Source organism: Saccoglossus kowalevskii, chromosome 8 (assembly GCF_978046115.1).
Source record: "Saccoglossus kowalevskii chromosome 8, keSacKowa6.1, whole genome shotgun sequence".
NCBI classification, from domain to species: domain Eukaryota; kingdom Metazoa; phylum Hemichordata; class Enteropneusta; family Harrimaniidae; genus Saccoglossus; species Saccoglossus kowalevskii.
Genome location: NC_140648.1, coordinates 28,019,420 through 28,039,260, shown reverse-complemented (window position 1 = coordinate 28,039,260; position 19,841 = coordinate 28,019,420). Strand labels below are relative to the sequence as shown.

Here is a 19,841-nt window from a genome sequence, read left to right as displayed (position 1 = left end):
AAGAAACAAACACAAACACCCCCTTACATACACAACCAATGCAACTCTTGACCATGAGCCTAATGTAAGCACCCTGGTGTTCCCGTCAGTGCCCTTACTTCAAAATAGAATAGAAATGTTCATAGGTTCACTGAATAAAAGACAAACTCGTTCAAAATATAAAGCTGTTCTCTCTAATATTAGTCGCCCTCTATGGCGATCTTATATACAAGCGGGTGCAAACTGCCGAACTTCATACAAATCACTCAGTGTTTGCATAGGCCTACAAAAAGTAGCAAGCTTGGCAATGTAAGTTACTTGTTGATATCACTTGTGATGCATTTAAACGTTTATACATTAAATGTCAACACCGTAATTACAATTTCATCAATTAAAGTGCGAATATTTCCACATGTTACAGTGTGAACACGTCTGGATCTCCCAAAGCACTCCAGACTGGCTAGACAGTTTCCTGTCCGTGATTACATCGTTACTTTTAGTCTGTTAATTTACAGTTGGTTTTATATAGATACATGCATGTTGACCGAGTTAGCACGCGAGTCCCAACTAGAAGGGTGACTTAGTAGTAATTGAATGTAAATAGCTTCCTAGATCCTGGTATTTTAAGTATAAGACGTTGTTATTAAAATTAGCTAAATAATATTTATTTTGTTTTCTCGATATTCACGTTCAATTCAAAATGTTCTATACAGAACCGATTTATAAAACATTTATCAATCTCTGTAATCCAATAACAGATCAGCAAATATCGCCACATCATCTGCATATACACAGGAAAACAAATTAGACAAATCCCAGGTTAATTGAATTCCCATTTGGTTGACTGATAGTATTATTTTCAATTTTCATAGATTATACTGAGCTCAAAACATAGAAAATAATTGGAAATTCCTACATTTATTTTAACACACACATTTACATCCTGATACATAGATTTGACAATCGCCAACATTTTGTCTGATGTTCCCGACATTTTGAATCTTATAACTAGGCTTTTGTACTTCACTTTATTAAAAGCTTTAAAAATCCTACAAAAGTACAGTACACACCACGTCACTTTCTCAAATACTTTTGGATCATAGCATGAATTACAAATGTTATCCGAAGTTGAAAACTCTTTTTGATATCCTGCCTTTGTTTACGATATGGCTCTAGTTTTCTCTACCCATTTATTCAACCTTGTACATCAAACATCGAAATATACCAACAATAACGTAAATGGTGGACGCTATCAACAACCAGTGTAATATGGACATATGTATTTGTTGGCATAACACAAGAAACATGGAACTATCGTACTTGGAGATAGCAAAAGTGTGCAATGCCCGTAATTAATCGCACGACAAATTTAAATATATTGATAGATTTATAATATTGTTGATTTGCGTAATACATATTGGATTATATTCATACATTTATAGAACGATACATACATGCAATAACAATGTCAGGATCCTGTGAGCATGTCTCGTATGTGAGGTTTGATATCAAAATATTACTAATCCTATTACTTAAACATGACTTCATCTCACGACTGTATAATTTCACAGATTTATCAATGGCAGTGGTTGTACGGACATCCCATATCAATTTTGCATCAATCTCTCATTGTAGAAACTTTATTTGCCGAACTCATCTGACACGAAATTAGAAATAATTGAGATTGCTGATATATATAAATATGAATAGGGCGCCAAATTGTCGTAGGATATATTTGTTATTGTATCATTTCTTATTTCCTTGCAAGTGTACAAAGTTGGAACCGGTCCTCGACCGAGGAAGCATATGTCTCGCTATGTTATTCGTTTTCAGATATTTATCGCATGTGGCGCTACTTGCATACCCTCATCTGACCAAGCCAGTTGTATTAATGATAATTTCTCAAGTATTTGTACAGAAATACAACGAAAAATGTAATTTTAACAGTTAAAGAAGAACGCTTTGCAAGTTACGATTCAATTATGAAATGATTTTTTAAAATAATTAATTGATTTACCTAATATAAATTAGGTATTGTATTGTACAGTCGCGTTAATATTTTATTGCATCGATTCATATTTCCTTACTAGACCGCTATAATATACGTCTTGTAGGATTAATATATATCAACCGAGTGATTAAAAAAAAGATTGGGGTAATGATTTGAACTTCCTCCCATGAGTGTCATTCACAGTTAACAATATTCTAACATTAGTGTATTTCTAAAACAGATTAAGCTTATGCACTGAGACATTTTTTTTATAACAAATTCACTACTATTGCTTTCGCCATCTCTAAACATTGAAAAACATGAATTATTTCAATTGAAAAATGGTAGGGTACATTTGGTTTCGACTTATTGTTAAAAATATGTATATGTGTAATGTTTCAATTTCATCAATCCTCAATACATTGCACATTAAATAAATGAATGTCGTCATACCAATTTATTAAATTGGGAACAATACGATTCTACCTAAATTACCACCCCTGTTACTTTAACAGTGGTACATACTACAGGATGGCAGTTTTCAAATTTTCAGTTCTGCGTACATGACATCTTCGTTGCCGTTGATGGGTTTGTTACTTGATGCACGCATTGACGTTGTCGAATCTGAAAATTCGAGATCAGCGTATGAGAGCCCCTCCACGTTACTCAGCATCCGTCGGTCTAATGCAGCGCCCTCATTTGACGGTGACTCTGATTTTCCTTCGGGTCGCACAACAGCATATTCGGGTCCAATTATATCATCGGCTGAATTGCGAACTTCTGTCTTACTGTTACGTTGTTGCACGTTTTGATAGACGACTGTGGGGTCATTCTCAACTTTTCGTAGAGGATTAACTTGTCGGAATTGCTCGGTGACGATGATTGGTTCGTTCTCTTTCCTAGGCTCTTTGGATCCATGGCCAGACTTAACAGGTTTGGGTTCAGGAATAGGGAGTGGTTTCCCAGCAATCTTCGTGTGATCTTTCGTCTGCTTTGGATGGATTTGACTTTCGCTGTCATTTGATTTTTCAGAATTGTTTCCGGTTTTCGTTACTTTTTTAACCTGGGCGTATAAATGTTGTACACTGACGTCATTTTCAGGTTTGTTTTCTCTTCTCCCAAGAGCCATCGCTAACTCGACATTTACAGAGAGATTTGTCTCGTCGTCTGTAAATACTACGTCGGATTGCCTCGTTAATACTCGCGAATTCTCGGTGTTTGTATGACATACAATTGGCATCTCCGAATATTCATTTCCGTTGTCAAATGTCTCATTTTCTCGATATGGATCACGCCGCTTTCGATGGGATTTAACTAAACATAAGATAATAATTACTACAATACCCAAAACGATAGCGCCACCAACGCCAGAACCTGCAGCTACCCCAATTAACGTCGTATCGGCACCACTCACGTTTACGGATGTAGTGTCTTTTTTGTCACGTGCAGTAGATGACGATTCGTCGTTTATATATGAACTAGTCGTAGCCATTGTTGTTGGGAAGGGGAGTGATATTGTAACATCTATGACTGAACTGCCAACACCGACACTATTATTGGCAACACACGTAACTGTATGTACACCATTGTCATAAAACTGATGTCATTTAGCCATAATTGTGTAGTATCGTCATTTAATAAAAATTTCTCACCAGAGACAGTTTTATTATCATATTTCCAGGAATACGTGAACACGTCAGGATCTCCCAAAGCACTGCAGATGAACCAGGTAGAGTTTGCTGTGACTACGTCATTACTTTCACTCTGTAGTGTTACAGTGGGTTTTGTATAGATACGTTTATGTGGACCGATTTGACATTGGTATCCGTTAACCCAGCTAGGGTGACTTGATAAGCAGTAAAATACCACACTTTCCTCACCTTGTCGTGGTATCCATGTATGTGTAATGGTTAAAATTCCGTCAACGATACTTGGATTTGACGAATTCAGTATAACCCCTTGTTTGTCTTCTATTTTATACCACGTAAGTGCAATCATTGGTATACCCGTGACGTCACTGTGTGTACATGTCAGAATAACCTTTTCATTCTCGACAATGACATTATGACTCTGTTGACATTGTGGAGATTTAATGTTGCCAGACGGTGTCACAAAGAAACTAAGAACTGCCACATCGGACGATATAAGCAAATTGTCATTGATATCACGTACCACACACTGGTAATTTCCACTGTCAAACGCAGCTGTCTGTGCCGATATATGAGTTATCTCAAGGCTAAATTCATAGTTACTGTTGCCAGAGAAACGATATATGGAATACCGTTGGTCTATGTTGTCAACGTTTCTCGTGACTCTGCCATCGCTGATAGAAATCCCATTCTTCACCCATGACACCGTGTTGTCTTCTAGGTCATACACATAAACACCTGATAACACGTGTGAACTTCAGCGAACTATGAATGAATACTAGGCTCGTAGTCTTCTGGGACCAAATAGGAGCTGAACGAAGGAATTGAACATGATTCTTGAAAACAAAAAAAAACATTACCAACATCATCCAGGTGATTCTCGTTGGACCCATTGTTTTCTTGTGTTGAGGATCACATTGACGGGGCGAATTTCAATCGCAGCACTAATGATAGTCGGTGAAAGTTTTTAACGTACTTCCTTGATCCGGGTACTGACAACATTACGGGCGACCCAAAGTATTGTTATTCAAATTAGACAGCAAGACTATTTTCTCTTTGGTCGGCTGACGTATCAGGTACACAACATGTTAGCCAACATAACACGCGGTAATACAAATCGTATAAACTTAATTTTATTATTATTACTAGCTCGAAACAACAGTAAATATAAATCTTCAAAATAGTACAGTACTGGTAAGTATGAATCGACTCTGTTACGGCTAGAATATATATCGATCTGGTTACAAGTTGTCTGATCACAAATGTTACGAATCGGAGTTTTGATCGTAGCGGCTGAAACAATGGACAGTAACGTTAAATTAAATCCCCAATTGATGATGTTTGTAGATTTCTGTTAGGCGTTTCTCAAAATACACCCATAATGGGAATTTATACCGAGCTTGCAAGATACCCCTGCAATGTATTCATAAAAAAATATTTTAACCGACTCAAGAATTCTACAAACTCACTGTTAAAGGGGAGCAGAGGTGTGGCTTTTGACACTCTGTACATGAAATTTGAGATCTATGAATAAATTCTGTCGATAAAAACAACTTGTATGTGCTGCGAAATGCCCTAAATATCGGGTATAAAACGGGCTGTGAAGCAGACGACAAACTTCCGCTTTTCCTGGTGTCATTTCGCCTCTAGAGGGCCAGTCAAATGACGTCATCAGTGAACACTGATAATTGAACCCATTCATCCCATAGAAATGCTACTATGAAAGACCTTGTTAACTGACTACTTAAAAGTTGAAACATGGCGAAATGTTGTGCGCATGAATGCCATAACGATTCATGTTAAGTTTCTCGAAATCCCAAATAAAAAATCACGTTGTTGGTTGCGAGAAAACGGCAGAAGAACTAACCAGAAAATGAAGACACGTGCAGCGCTCTAGGTATAGTAAACAGTGAGTAAATAAATATTGTTTGAGTTAAAAAATAAATTAGAAATACGCTAATATCATTCGCCCAACTTCCCACTTTTAATCGACCGCTTATCGCTTAATTTCCGACCGCACTGTATTTTCCGACCGGAAAACGACCGCATTTGTATCGTAATTTTTCTCTCACCGACCCATTGAAAACACCGACCAGTCGCCCAAACACTGGTCATTGGCAGAGTAGTGATCGAAATAGTGGTTTTGAGTGATACAGTTAGGGGATACAACGGGTACTAGCTATTATTAAATTCCGAACTACTCTTCAAATCTATACCACATTGTATCATTCGCGGAGGTAACTTCACCTGTGTCCAATATTAAATAACTGACTTTGCGTAATTATTAGAAAACCGATATATTACAATGTTGAAATTTTTAGAGCCGGTACAACATTGTAAACAAATTTGCGTAATTAGAAAAGCAGCGCACTAAGTAAACGACCTCAAAATATACAAGTTTGCGTACAGCACCGTCAGAACTAATAACAATTTTACAAGATCGACGCGCGGAGCATGAAAGAAACAGATTGCTAAGGCAACGCGCCTGTTCAGTGCGTGACTTGGGGGTCAAACTTCGGTCAATACACATTTGATGTCAGCATCGCCGCGCAGTAAGTTACGCAATGAAAGTACTTAAAATTCAATTGCATCCTAAAATGATGTCGTTGATCATTCAGTCTTTTGCAAAATATTATAACTAGTTTCCAAGCTTTTGATGCAGCCAGATTTATTTAACGTTGTGGAAATATAATCTTTTTAATTTCTCAGTCCTTTCTGGGCGACCTGCGGCTGTTTGATTTCCTACTCGCTCCTAAACTAGCGATTGGTGAGAATGGTTATTAATATATTACCCAATGCACTTGTAAATCGGACAGTCGTACCGCAATTGTGTTGAAACATTTTGGGGACAGTAAGTAACGTCAGAATATTGTTTAAAACAAAATATTCCATCCCAATCAAATCTAGGTCAAAGGGTCGAAGTGCATGCATATAATTATAGATAGTTAAAGGGGAACCGCTCAATCCCTTGGATTGCACCAAGTGCTCATGGGTAATTAACTCCGCATCTGTCCACTGAGTAAATGAATGCTTATCTTTCCCCCTGTACCGCTAATCCCACAAAACAACAACTGATATAAACATCCTAAGAACGGATTACAATTTGCTTGTTTAAATATAACCACAGTCCCTCTATAAGGATAGATAGCAGTCTTTATGTGCCATGATTTGAAACATCGCGCGCTCGGTAATTTATACATCGTCGGAAAAATATGACGCTGAACTAATTCAAGTTGATGATGGCCAACAAGAAAAGGCAGCAGTCCACCGGACGATCAGATTGTTGCTAAAATTTATTTGTCTGTTTCCGTTGCGTCGTTCTATTGACGGTACTGATCTCGTATACAGTAAACCTGAGAACGAAACTTCCTATGCTCATTCTGTATACATACTACTCCTCCAGACTGCTAATATAACAAGCGTGAAAACACGAAGTCAAAGACTTCGGTTTTCATATTTCCGTCACAAATCGGTAAACAGAACGTGTATTTCCATATAATATTGACTAATTGGTAGAAACGACAATAAAAAAGTTTACTGTATAATCATTAGTAAAGAAAAGTCGCCGCGACATCACGGGCTTATCTTGTAACATGTTTACGACACTAGTGTAGAAAATCAAAACGTACACGGGTGGTACCGGCTTGTATCTCGTGTGAGATTTGAGTTCTTGTGATCTGGTGGGTGAAAGTCGGGTTGACTTTACAGTCAAAATCAAATGAGCGGTGAGGGGGAGAAGAGCGTTCTGTCAAAACAATTTTACCGTAGACTCAATTTTAACGACCAATCTGCAGCGTTGTATTTATTATAAATAAGAATCCAAAAATAGAATATAAATACACACATACACTCGGTTAAATTTACTGGACATATATGCGACGCATAAACGAAAACGATCTATTGTAAAAGATATGAATTGGAACTGCCTGTGACGTGTTGTCTGGGCGCCGTTTCGTCCTGCAGTCAAATACAGAAACAAAAACTGGTTTATTTTCCTATGCCAAGACCTGGTTGTTCATGTATTTCAAGCATGGCGTATTTACTTCTTGTACTCTGTGGTGTGTGCTGTGGAAACATATTATTTCGCGGTTTTGAGCTGTCGAAGTATTTCGCGGAAAATAAAACAAAGGGTAACACCATACGAAGCAGTCAGGCCAATGTCTTGTTGATATCCGAAACTTAGAACCTCTAACAGAACGGTTATTCACTGTACCCCTTCCTTTTCCAGGCTGTCTAGAAAGTTATACAAAACGTTTCATCTCTTAGAAAACACAAGTCTTTGCCGTACGGTCAAAAGAAAAATGTCCACATAGTAGTAACCAACATCGTTCTGGCGTTCCTAAAAAAAGTTTTTAAAAAACGAACACTGCATTGCTTAGTAGCAAATAATCACGGTAACGCAATCCGACCATGCTACGTTTCACAATTATTATTATTACTTGGTAGTGATTATTAATAAGGTACAAAAAGTAAACTCGTTGAATTGTTCTGAAATGCAAGTAAATTTCAATTTAGTTTCATCGTAAGCGAATGATTCCGGTCGCATGCAAATGCTCGACACCTTATAGGTCAAATCGCTAATCAGCCAGTCAAAATACTCGGTGATGCCAACGTGTTCAAAATAACAAAACGGAGGAGATTTGCCGATGTTCCAGCTCGATCTTTTACCTCTAGTTTTGATGGGAAGACGGCACTTTTTTTTAATTCAAAACATTAGTTGTTTTCGATGATAAACTGACCATTTGAAGACTAATTTAACATTTTTACGGTGATAACAGCTCATTGTCGAAGCGAAGCTTTACCCATTCACGCTAACCACAATAAACATCGTACTCTTGAAGGGGCGTCAATGACTACGGTAAAATTCGTAAGATTGTGGGTCAGGAGTGACCTCAGTGTTGTTTTGACTTGGGTATTGTGTTTTACATTCCAACAGGAAATTTTTGCGCTTTTGGACTCACCGGAAAGTTAAAACCACGCGAATGATTTCTACTTCTATATTCAATTTATTGCAATGGATATCCGACAGCCCGTAACCTAATGTTATTGAAATTGTTTACTTTCTTACATCATGTCCCAGTGTTACCGATGGTTAGACCATGGAGGCGGTTAGACATAGACAAACTACGTAACGATAATGCTGTTTGTAAACCAACAAGCTTTGTAGATTGAATAAACATCTAGGGGATTTACATTTTCGTTTACTCAAACTGTGATTGACAGGAATTTTGCATATATTAGCCATCATTTTAAACTCGTGATTTTCACTGGTCGCGGTACGTTTCGACCGAAAATAACAACATTTAAACATCAAAAGCCCAACCAGACGAGTGTAACCGCTAGCGTACATATTCATGCCCCCGTGGATATGTAATTGGAACCACGGCTTGATCTCCAAACATCGTAAATGGCATATTTCACGGAGCTCCCGCCACGATGTTAGCTGCTTGGTTCGGATTAGCATACTAATACGGTGGCCATCTTGACCCTTATTTATAGTATCGGTTCCGCTTTAAAAACTAAATATATTTGAATGTTTGACGGCAATTCAACGTTTGTGCAAACAAGAATAAAAAAGGTAGTGTATACAATAGCGATATGACTGAGATATCATGGCATTTGTTTACAATATTGTACCGGCTTTAGTATTTGACACAGATGAAGTTGTTCGCGAATGATACAGAGTGGTATAGATTTGAAGAGCCGTTCAGAATTTATAATAGTTAACACTTGTTGTATATCCCCAAACATTTTGACTACTCCTGTGCCGGTGACCAGTGTTTGGGCGAGCGGTCGGTGTTTTCAATATACGAGCGAGAGAAAAAAAAACGGTAAAAATGTGGTCGTTTTCCGGTCGGAAAATACAGTGCGGTCGGAAATTAGGCGATCGTTTAAAAAGTGGGAAGTTGGGCAAAATGAGTACTGTGGTTCAAGTGATATTAGCATATTTCTCATTTAATTTTAACTCGTACAATATTTATTCACTCACTGTTTACTATAGCCAGAACGCTGTACTGTCTTCACTTTCAGGTTAGTTCTTCCGCCGATTTCTCGCAACCAACAACGTGATTTTTTATTTGGGATTTCGAGAAACATAACATGAATCGTTACGGCATTCATAACACAACACCTCGCCATGTTTCAACTTTTAAGTAGTCAGTTAACAAGGTCTTTCATAGTAGCATTTCTATGGGATGAATGGGTTCAATTATCAGTGTTCACTGATGACGTCATTTGACTGGCCCTCTAGAGGCGAAATGACACCAGGAAAAGCGGAAGTTTGTCGTCTGCTTCACAGCCCGTTTTATACCCGATATTTAGGGCATTTCACAGCACATATAAGTTATTTTTATCGACAGAATCCATTCATAGATCTCAGATTTCATGTACAGAGTGTCAAAAGCCACAACTCTGCTCCCCTTTAAAGGAAGCTTATTTGATTAATAAAACAATTAGAACCAAATGGTATTTAAAAGTAACGTCTTTGCTAAATACCACCAAGCAAAGGCACCTAATTAAATATACCCAATAACCCACAATAACCTCAAACAGTCTTTTATTTTACATTGGAAAACTGACATTTTCAATGACTAATGATAAAAACAACTCAAAACTTAAAGAAACTTTAAAACACAATTTCATCTTGGAAGCCTATCTTACAAAACTAGAAAACCAGTCAATTTCTCCAAATTTCTACTGAGCGAAAAATGTATCATAATCACACATTTTCACGATGTTATAACCGGATCTCAGTTGTGTGTGTGTATGGACGGATTTGGTTCAAACTTTGTACATACATTAAACATAACGGGACCTTGATGCTTGTTATTTTTTGGACTAGTGTCGCCAGTTTGAGATATACATAAAAGTGTATGAAAGTTTTCCTTTTGGCTATATAAGCAATCACAGAGGTGATTGTTGCCCAAATTGTATTTAATTCAGACGCTGCAGGCGATTTCCATTTCGCATGATTACGCAAGAGAGCGTAGTGATCTCACTGTAACACGATATATCTCACAATGCAACTTTATGAGGTTGACGAGACAGTTGACTATCAGGGGGAAATTCTCTTTCTCGGGGTTCTCCACACGTGCCAGGGGGGAAACTCGTCTCGTCTCTCTATCTCGTCCCCTTGAGGTACGGGATCGGGAAAGTCACTTTAACTTTACAGTCAAATAAGGCACACACAACAAAATACGTTTCAGCTCTCGTCTTAGTCGGTCAATCGAGCACTCTATAAGACACAGCGCCCTGGGGAAAAAATCCCCAAGACTCTCGCAAGGCTGAACCAAGACTCGTCCAAGACTGGACTGCCTCAAGGCTCGCCCCTGGACTCTCTCGGACTGCTCTGTCGTGGAGTATTCGCCAAGACCAACTCAAACTCTCTTTATTCATTTTCAAAACTCTAACCAATTACAATGCAGTAAAAAGACTCTAGGGCGTAACCTTCAATCATAAAGCCAATCACACTAAGTACTGAATACGTCATATCTTTTGATTAATCGTTCACTACATTAATAACTATGAATGTCAGAATAGCGACGGTATCTTGTAATTAGTTCCAAATCACTGAGCCAAGTTCCGTCCAAAACTTCAAATAGACCTAAACGATGACAGACATAACACAGCAATTCAGCTAATAATCAACTAATTAAGTCGGTCAACAGATACGCAAAAACAAATTCATGACATGACCACTAGACTGTACTGACGACGGGACGTCAGGTTTAGTGAGGAGAGCAACGATCATTAAGGACATGCAACTCTGCGTGTTTGTTATATTATAAATGATGAAAACGACATGCAGCGACTTATTGGAATATATATTATTATAGGAATAAATGTTAGCTATGCTTAGTTATAATAATGTTATCATTCTACACTAATAAATTGGTACGAAAAACTTCCTGGAACGGTACATGCAAGCTCCTGGTGTAACTTTACATTTACCCGTCAGCATAGAAGACATCAATTATGCCAAGCTCATTCACCATAATACGATTACTGTTACTTTTATTACTTGACTCGTAGATCTGTTTTGGAATATTGCGAATTCATTGTAGTTGATAATCTGCTAACTCATCGAAATGAAGGTGGACGCTAGGTGGTCAAATGGCTTGGTTCCATGAGGATGTATTTGTTGTGTACGCCCTATACTCCTCTGAAACCACATGAGTTTGTATTCAGAAAATTGAAAACAATACTCTCATGTCCGAAATACAATGAACTAGCTAGTACCGACCTACACCTTGCCGCACATAGGGCATTGCATGCGATCAGGTCATCGGATGTGCTAAGATATTAAAAAAGTGTTGACTTTTAAAATTTTAATGTAGACATATAACTGCAACCATAGACTTGTATTGTAAACTTTTTTTCACGGACATGGACGATAGTGATTTCATGTATAATTAGAGTGAAACATGGTGAACTTGGCCTTTTCTCTATGTATTTGTGGAAGGGCAGTAATATTAATGACGTTTTAAAATGACGTCGTTGCACACTGGGGTCCTTGGTGTATTAGAAGTAAAGATTAATTTGTAATTATTATGAATTTTGTGAAGTACACAAATTTACATACATTTTACAGTTACATACAGTTTACTAAACTTCAAAATCAAAAGTATTTCACTCTGGAAAATACTGCTTTACTCTATTACTACCGGTAGTAACATAATATAATCTATGAATTCATCCCAAGATTAGTTTGGTCAGTTTATCTATTTGGTATAGCTCCATGTTATGAGCTACGTTTAAGGCACTTAGGTGATCCTTTGCCGTTTATCTATCATATCATATCATAGTAGGATGGGCTTGGTTGACAGGAGCCAGTAGCAGGGATAGTACTTATCACAGATTGACCAATCAGAATGATACCGCGTATATTTGGTTTTACTGGTCAGTTTTGCAAATTTCGTTTGAAGGCTACTTCTCTGCCTGCTGCTTGCTAATCTATGTCTAAAACGAGACTTCAACAGGGATATCCTCGCTTACAATAAACGATATTGTAAGAACAAGCATTTAATATCCCACCAGAGGCAACGATTCCAGCGAAAGAGCTCGACAGTTTGATCGCTTACCTCCAGACCGAACACAATGTGCACGAGTATTAGACATTCAAACAAGATTGAACTGTTTGTGCTTTTGTGGTACATACTTTATTGACAACCACGACGCTAGTGACTAGAGTAGCGATGACGTCCGAATCCAAAGATCGCCGATCGTCATTGCAAGAAGACTAGTGCGGCGGGATTTTGAATCTACCGGATGTCGAAGTGCAGCTATGGGCTGAAGACGAAGGCATAACATTTGATACGCTAAATAGCTTGGCGTTACATGGATTCATCACTATGAAATCACTTCGTCTCATTCAACAAGGGGACATTTCTGCGATGAAAATCTTTCCACTTGGTCAAATACGATGTCTCGAGGCTGGTTTAGCGGGATTGCACACCACGAAAGAAAAGCCACAACCCCCATTGACAAATGGTACAACCCAGAGTACAGTTGGAGGTCAACATGGCGGACAGCAGGTCATCCCAAATCAACGAGATGTTACGAATTCGCCGTTGTCCACTGCTATTGAACAAGCACAGGGACTTACTCACGGACAATCCCCGATTCCAGCAGCGACGGTTAATGACTGGGAAGGTGTTCAAGGACTAGACAAACTGCTACATGCAATGGACATAAACGGAACTCAAACAAATGCGAGTACGCCAGGTCGCATGGACTTAGATCCTTTGGTTTATTTAAAGCCACAGTCTACCAGAGGTTTGAAATATTATGATATTACTGATTACTTGTCCACTTCCATCTCGGCCAAAGTTGAACAGCAAGTGCTGTCTTTTGGGGAGGGAGAAACTAAATTAGTTCTGGATTCTGGCCCTGCAAAACCCAAACTTGCCTCTATAACACCACAACAGTGGTCTGCTGCAAATTCAAGGATTTTATTTGAATTAATATCAACCCATGGTTATAATATGGCTCAGATCAAAGAATATCTGGCTTATACTATAAAGGTTTCTCAACTAGCAGATCGTTATGAGTGGGTGTCAGTCTTGTTGTTTGATAGAGAATACAGGAAAATGCAAGCCACTTACAATTTTCCATGGGGAACAGATTCCCAACATTTGTCAACAGTGCATTTAAGAGACAAACCATACAGCACCAATCAAACAAGCAAAAGAGGTAACAAAAATATTTCGATCCCTACTGACAACAAGACTGGCAGGCCATTATGTTTAGGTTATAATAAGGGAGATTGCAAATTTGGCACAAGGTGCACATATTCGCATACATGTCTTATTTGTCATAAGCCACACCCTAAGGTATCACACGTGGCACAAACAAATGATTCTACAAAAAACGACAGTCCCTCCCAGATGTAAGTGTACTTCTACCACCACCCCACGCCTCGGCCTTGATTTATGATGCCTGGGTTCAAGAAATAGTTTATAATGACCCTGACAAGCTTTTTATTTTGGATGGAGTAAAAAATGGTTTTAGCATAATTAATAAAGACCAGATATTACAGTCTGTAGAGTGTAAGAATTACTTGTCAGCTACTAGTGCTAGCAAGCGTGGGGTGGTGGAAAAACAGATACTTACAGAAGTGAGGGAGGGTCGTTATGTTGCAACCAATAAGAAACCTAAAATTGTAAGTGCTTTGGGTGCTATCCCAAAGCCTAACAAAGTTAAAGTTAGACTTATTCATGACTGCAGCCAGCCCAAGGGTACAGCAGTCAATGACTATGCTGATAGCCCATCATTCCCTACCAGTCCTTGCGTGATGCGGTGAAACTCATTCAACCTGGTTCATACATGGCCAAAGTAGACTTAAAATCTGCTTACCGATCTGTGTGCATACATCCTTCTAATTTTGAAGCTACAGGTATAAAATGGTCTTTCTCAGGCAGCACAAAACCTACTTATCTGTATGATACCAGATTACCTTTTGGAGCAAAGTGTGCTCCTATGATATTCCACCGCATTACGCAATCAGTTCGGAAAATGATGCAAAGCAAGGGTGTTGAGGGCCTTGTAGTATATTTAGATGATTTTCTAATTGTAGCAGACACGTATCACGACTGCAGGCTTGCACTCAACACACTTTTGACACTATTACGCAAACTTGGGTTTGCTATTGCATGGCATAAAGTTGAAGGTCCTTGCCGCAAAATTGTATTTCTAGGAATACAAATAGATAGCTATAACCTTACGTTATCCCTACCAGAGGATAAAAAGCATGACCTGCATGATTTGCTTATATCTTTCCGCACTAAAGCACGTGCATCCCGCCGCCAGCTACAATCACTAGCAGGTAAACTAAATTGGGCTTGCCAGGTAATACAGGGAGGTAGAACTTTCCTCCGCCGAATCCTGGACAGCATCAACTTGCTAAAACAACCAACACATAAAGTTATTTTAAATCATGATTTTCGTGCAGACCTAGAATGGTGGATTCAATTTTTGCCAGTGTTTAACGGCACTGCTAAATTTCTGAAGGACAACCCTATCACTGATATACATACAGATGCTTGCAAGTATGTAGCGGGGGCCTTCATTAGAAATGATTGGTTATATTATCGCTGGTCTGAGTGGCCAGCTGCTGAGAACTTGCACATCAACTATAAAGAAACACTATCTATCTTGTTAGCGGCCTTACGATGGCCCCCTTCTGGGCTAACCACAGTGTAATTCTACACACAGACAGTATGGTAGCCAAGGCTATTATAAACAAGGGTAGCTGCAAACATCCTGTAGTCATGGCTGCACTACGGTCGTTGTTCTGGATTTCAGCCAGTTACAATTTCAGTATAATGGCAGTCTATGTGCCAGGCAAACAAAACGATATTCCAGTTGCCATTTCACGATTACATCAACCAGGCCAACTCTCGCGCTTACATGCTCTCCTATACCCAAATGCAAACATACACCCAGCTGTTACATTACAAACATTCCCCTATCATATGTCTAATTCCACACACATTGCTCTCCATTCACAGATCATAAAATTGAAAAGCTGGAGGAACAGCTTGACATGGAGATCAGCATGTATAGGGGGAATGCATATGCAGCTAGTACCAAACGATCATACACCACACATTGGAAATCATACATAACATTTTGTGTTATGCTGGGGTATCCACCCCTGCCTGCCACAACAGTCATGGTATGTCGTTATGCTGCTTATTTAGCTTGTCGCCTTAAGTATTCATCAATAAAACAGTACCTAAATATCATTCGCATTTTGCATGCAGAATATGGGTTTGCAAACCCTTTACAAGAGAACTGGTTTTTAACAGTGTTGTTGAAAGGCATTGCTAAAACAAAAGGTACTCATGTAAATAGGAAGCTTCCCCTCACACCCAATTTGTTGCTTGGTATGCGTAACCAATTGAACTTTGCCAAGTCAGAGGACACAGTTTTTTGGGCAGTATGCCTCGTTGGTTTCTTTGGCCTATTACGCAAGTCTAATATTATGGCTCTTACAATTGGCAAATTTGATCCAGAGAAACATTTAACACGTCAGTCATTTAATATTAGCCAGTGGGGCATTACAATTACAATTTCATGGACCAAAACCATCCAAACTAGGGATAGAACCTTAGAGGTACCTCTACCATATATACGTGGCCACCCTCTCTGCCCTGTCACTGCAGTACTGAAAGCATTTGAACAGTCTCGATGGGCACCTGTAACAGGTCCAGCCTTTGTCATTCCGACAGGTAGCAATACATTTCGACCTTTGCTGCCAACACAGTTTAACAAAAAATTAAAACACTTCTTGCATAACCTCAATGTACCTACCAATGAGTACTCTTCTCATAGTCTGCGACGAGGAGGAGCTTCCTGGGCCATAGAATGTGGCATTCCAAGCGATATTATTAAACTAATGGGTGACTGGAAAAGCGATGCTTACCTGAAGTATCTCTTCCTACCTCTACCTTTCAAAGTAAACTCTATGTTACAGTGTACAAAACTACTACCTTCCTACTACTCCTGAATTGGGTTTGGGAGTATTCATTCCTACCACTAGGGTAGGGGGAAGAGTTGAATAAAGTCACCCCCTAGGGTAGTTTAAATCCCAATCTTGTGTTCTATATGCTGTTGGTATGTGTGGAGGACTAAGTGCGTTAAGGTATAGCTCCATGTTATGAGCTACGTTTAAGGCAATTAGGGGATCCTTTGCCATTTATCTATCATATCATAGTAGGATGGGCTTGGTTGACAGGAGCCAGTAGCAGGGATAGTACTTATCACAGATTGACCAATCAGAATGATACCGCGTATATTTGGTTTTACTGGTCAGTTTTGCAAATTTCGTTTGAAGGCTACTTCTCTGCCTGCTGCTTGCTCCCACCTCTGTGTACTATCTTAGTCCCTGCACTACTACAGCAGTTTTGGTATTAAGCTTTATTTATTTGTATTAATATTTATTTAATTATAAGAAGTTCACACTATTTATTTTATTTACATGTCAGACCGATAAGAGAAGACCTGATAGGTCAAGTTACTTGGTTTGTTTATTTGTTACATAGTAGTATTTATTTTTACTGTATTAATAGTTTGTAGTGTTAGGGGGGAGTATTCATTCCTACCACTAGGGTAGGGGGAAGAGTTGAATAAAGTCACCCCCTAGGGTAGTTTAAATCCCAACCTTGTGTTCTATATGCTGTTGGTATGTGTGGAGGACTAAGTGCGTTAATTGACTTTTAAAGCCATTGCTCGAAACGTCTAGCTATTTTTAATAGTTATTTAGGACTACGATTACCAAATATTATCTTCAATATATCATACTTATCAGTCCGAGCAGCGTTTATTTATTTATAAACTACTATTACAATTTTTCTATTTGCTGCTATCTTACTAATGTCATCGGGTATGCTATCGATAAAGAGCCATTGCTCGAAACGTCTAGCTATTTTTAATAGTTATTTAGGACTACGATTACCAAATATTATCTTCAATATATCATTTTAAAGGGGTAGGCGTTTTGCTAAATTGATGACATTTTTGTATAGAAGAGGGACCATAATGTAAGTTAAGTTTTCAAAACCTTGAAAATACAGACTGAAATTTATAAATGAATAATAAAAGAAATCGACAACTTGTGACAATTTGCGACAATTACAGCTGATAACTTTTGCGATTGTTAACAGAAAAAATGGAAATATTGCAGTTTAACAACACTTTTATCCCTTGAAAATTAAAAAAAAACAGCATGTCAACTTTACAATATTAAAAAATAAAAGGTAAACTATTACAATGTAACAAGTACTTTGTAACTTTTTACATGTTCAGTATTTTTTATGCAGTGGATCAACTACAAGTCACCTGTCATAATGCTTTATTCTATGTTTTTTTCAAATTACTTAAAACCTTTCAAATATAAGTGTGCAGGGATCATGGGAAGAAACTGTGTGTATTGCCGTGTGATACCTGTCATGAAGGTGATTGACAGGTCATACTTGTTTTCAACTCTGGAAGGACAATTAGAATCTACCAGGTGTGCTTGTGATTTACATAACAAAGGTATTTACGATCTACTGACTTGCTAACGTAAGTCCCGGACGTAAGTGCCTGCATGTCATCGTTAGACAGATAGCAAGACCACATTCTGATTGGCTCCTGTGGGTGGTGCCCCCCCAAACTTGGCCATTCATGCTCTATACATAGCTAGATTGAGGACAGTTGGGTCCCCCATTTCAATTGAGTACTCGGTGTGTTGTTGCTGCGATATTGTGAAGCAAGTATTATAGACTTCAATCATCATTCTGCTCTACGATCTCCTGCCATCAGCGGTGCCCTTCAGAATAACAGCGTTCCTCTGCAAGCAAGACTCATGTATCCCTTCGTTGTTGTGTTGCAGAAGCCATTGACTGTCATCATTTTCAGCACCAGTGCACACTTCCCTAGACAATCCCTTATTTTAGTGAATTTATACATTGCATTATTCTGTGTTTTGTTTCTTGTAATTATTTTGAGAAGTGTGTGTATTTCATATCCAGTATTGTATACAAATATTATGATGGCATTCAGTGGGAGAACGTGTACAATAGTGGTCTTATTGTAGACACTGTTTCTTCAAGAGTTGTACGTAGTAGAAATAATGTTATGTATCGCGAACTAGTATACACTAATATATATAATTATTGTCTTCTCTAGTAGTTTCTTTACATTGTTTCTATTATTAGTTTCTTCAGGTTTTAATTACCATATGTCTTCTTGCTTAGTGTAAGCAACTTCTATAAGGCTCAACTGCGTCAAAATACAGCATTTATGCACGCATCATAGGTCGTCGTCATATTCATGTATATTTTCCTTCTACGTGGTTCGCATTAAATAATAGATTTTTATATCTATGCCTGCACTGTAAGTGTCATATACTCATTTGTATTTTGCATTGTGTTCTTGTCCAACACCATGTATTCGCTACCAATATACACAGTGTTATTACTGTTAAGTTCTATGTATGTATGTTCCTTGTCCAATGTGGATCTGTCTAGTCCTGTGTACTCAGGTTGTTCATTACTAATATTGTCTATTCCACTACGTGTTGGTTCTGTACTAGAAGCCATGGCTACATCTGTGCTGGGTTTCTCCTTATGACGACAACGGTAATAGCATATTATAGAAGTAATGACAACAACACATAATAAAAAAGCGACCCCAGCGCTCGTGGCACCAATTTTTGTAATTTCAGAAGATATTTCACTCGTAGATGGACTTTCAGATCTTGTATATGAATATCTTGTGTAAGAGTCTTCATATGTTTGTAATACATTGGTTGTCACTGCCCATATTGTTATGGGAACTGGAAGTTGAATATTGAAAATTATTGATGCACTGCCGCCACCAATACTGTTATTGACTGTACATGTAATATTATGCACACCGTTGTCATGGAAACTAGTTAGAAATAATTGTGAAGTGTTGTTGTTTACCGTAAATTTTTCACTGGAGACAGTTATATTATCATATTTCCACGAATACGTGAACACGTCAGGATCTCCCAAAGCACTGCACATGAACCAGGTAGAATTTCCTGTGACTACGTCGTTACTTTCAGTCTTTAGTATTACAGTGGGTTTTATATAGATACGTTTATGTGCACCGATTTGACATTGGTATCCGTTAACCCAGCTAGGGTGACTTGAAATGCAAGAAAATACCACACTTTCCTCACCTTGTCGTGGTATCCATGTATGTGTAATGGT

General features: G+C 38.3%; 3 protein-coding genes across 3 annotated transcripts; 2 read left to right on the top strand and 1 right to left on the bottom strand.

Annotated features, from left to right (window-relative positions):
• Positions 1-2,180: 2,180 nt before the first annotated feature.
• Positions 2,181-3,631, bottom strand: LOC146739507 (uncharacterized). The gene has a single exon (XM_085502981.1). It carries the CDS (start codon positions 3,459-3,461, stop codon positions 2,511-2,513), a length of 951 nt encoding a protein of 316 aa, XP_085359107.1. The 5' UTR covers positions 3,462-3,631; the 3' UTR covers positions 2,181-2,510.
• Positions 3,632-14,442: 10,811 nt separating this feature from the next.
• Positions 14,443-15,318, top strand: LOC146739506 (uncharacterized). Its single transcript, XM_085502832.1, has one exon. It carries the CDS (start codon positions 14,443-14,445, stop codon positions 15,316-15,318), a length of 876 nt encoding a protein of 291 aa, XP_085358958.1.
• A 343-nt stretch (positions 15,319-15,661) lies between these two features.
• On the top strand, positions 15,662-16,627 carry LOC146739505 (uncharacterized). The gene has a single exon (XM_085502831.1). It carries the CDS (start codon positions 15,662-15,664, stop codon positions 16,625-16,627), a length of 966 nt encoding a protein of 321 aa, XP_085358957.1.
• Positions 16,628-19,841: the final 3,214 nt, after the last annotated feature.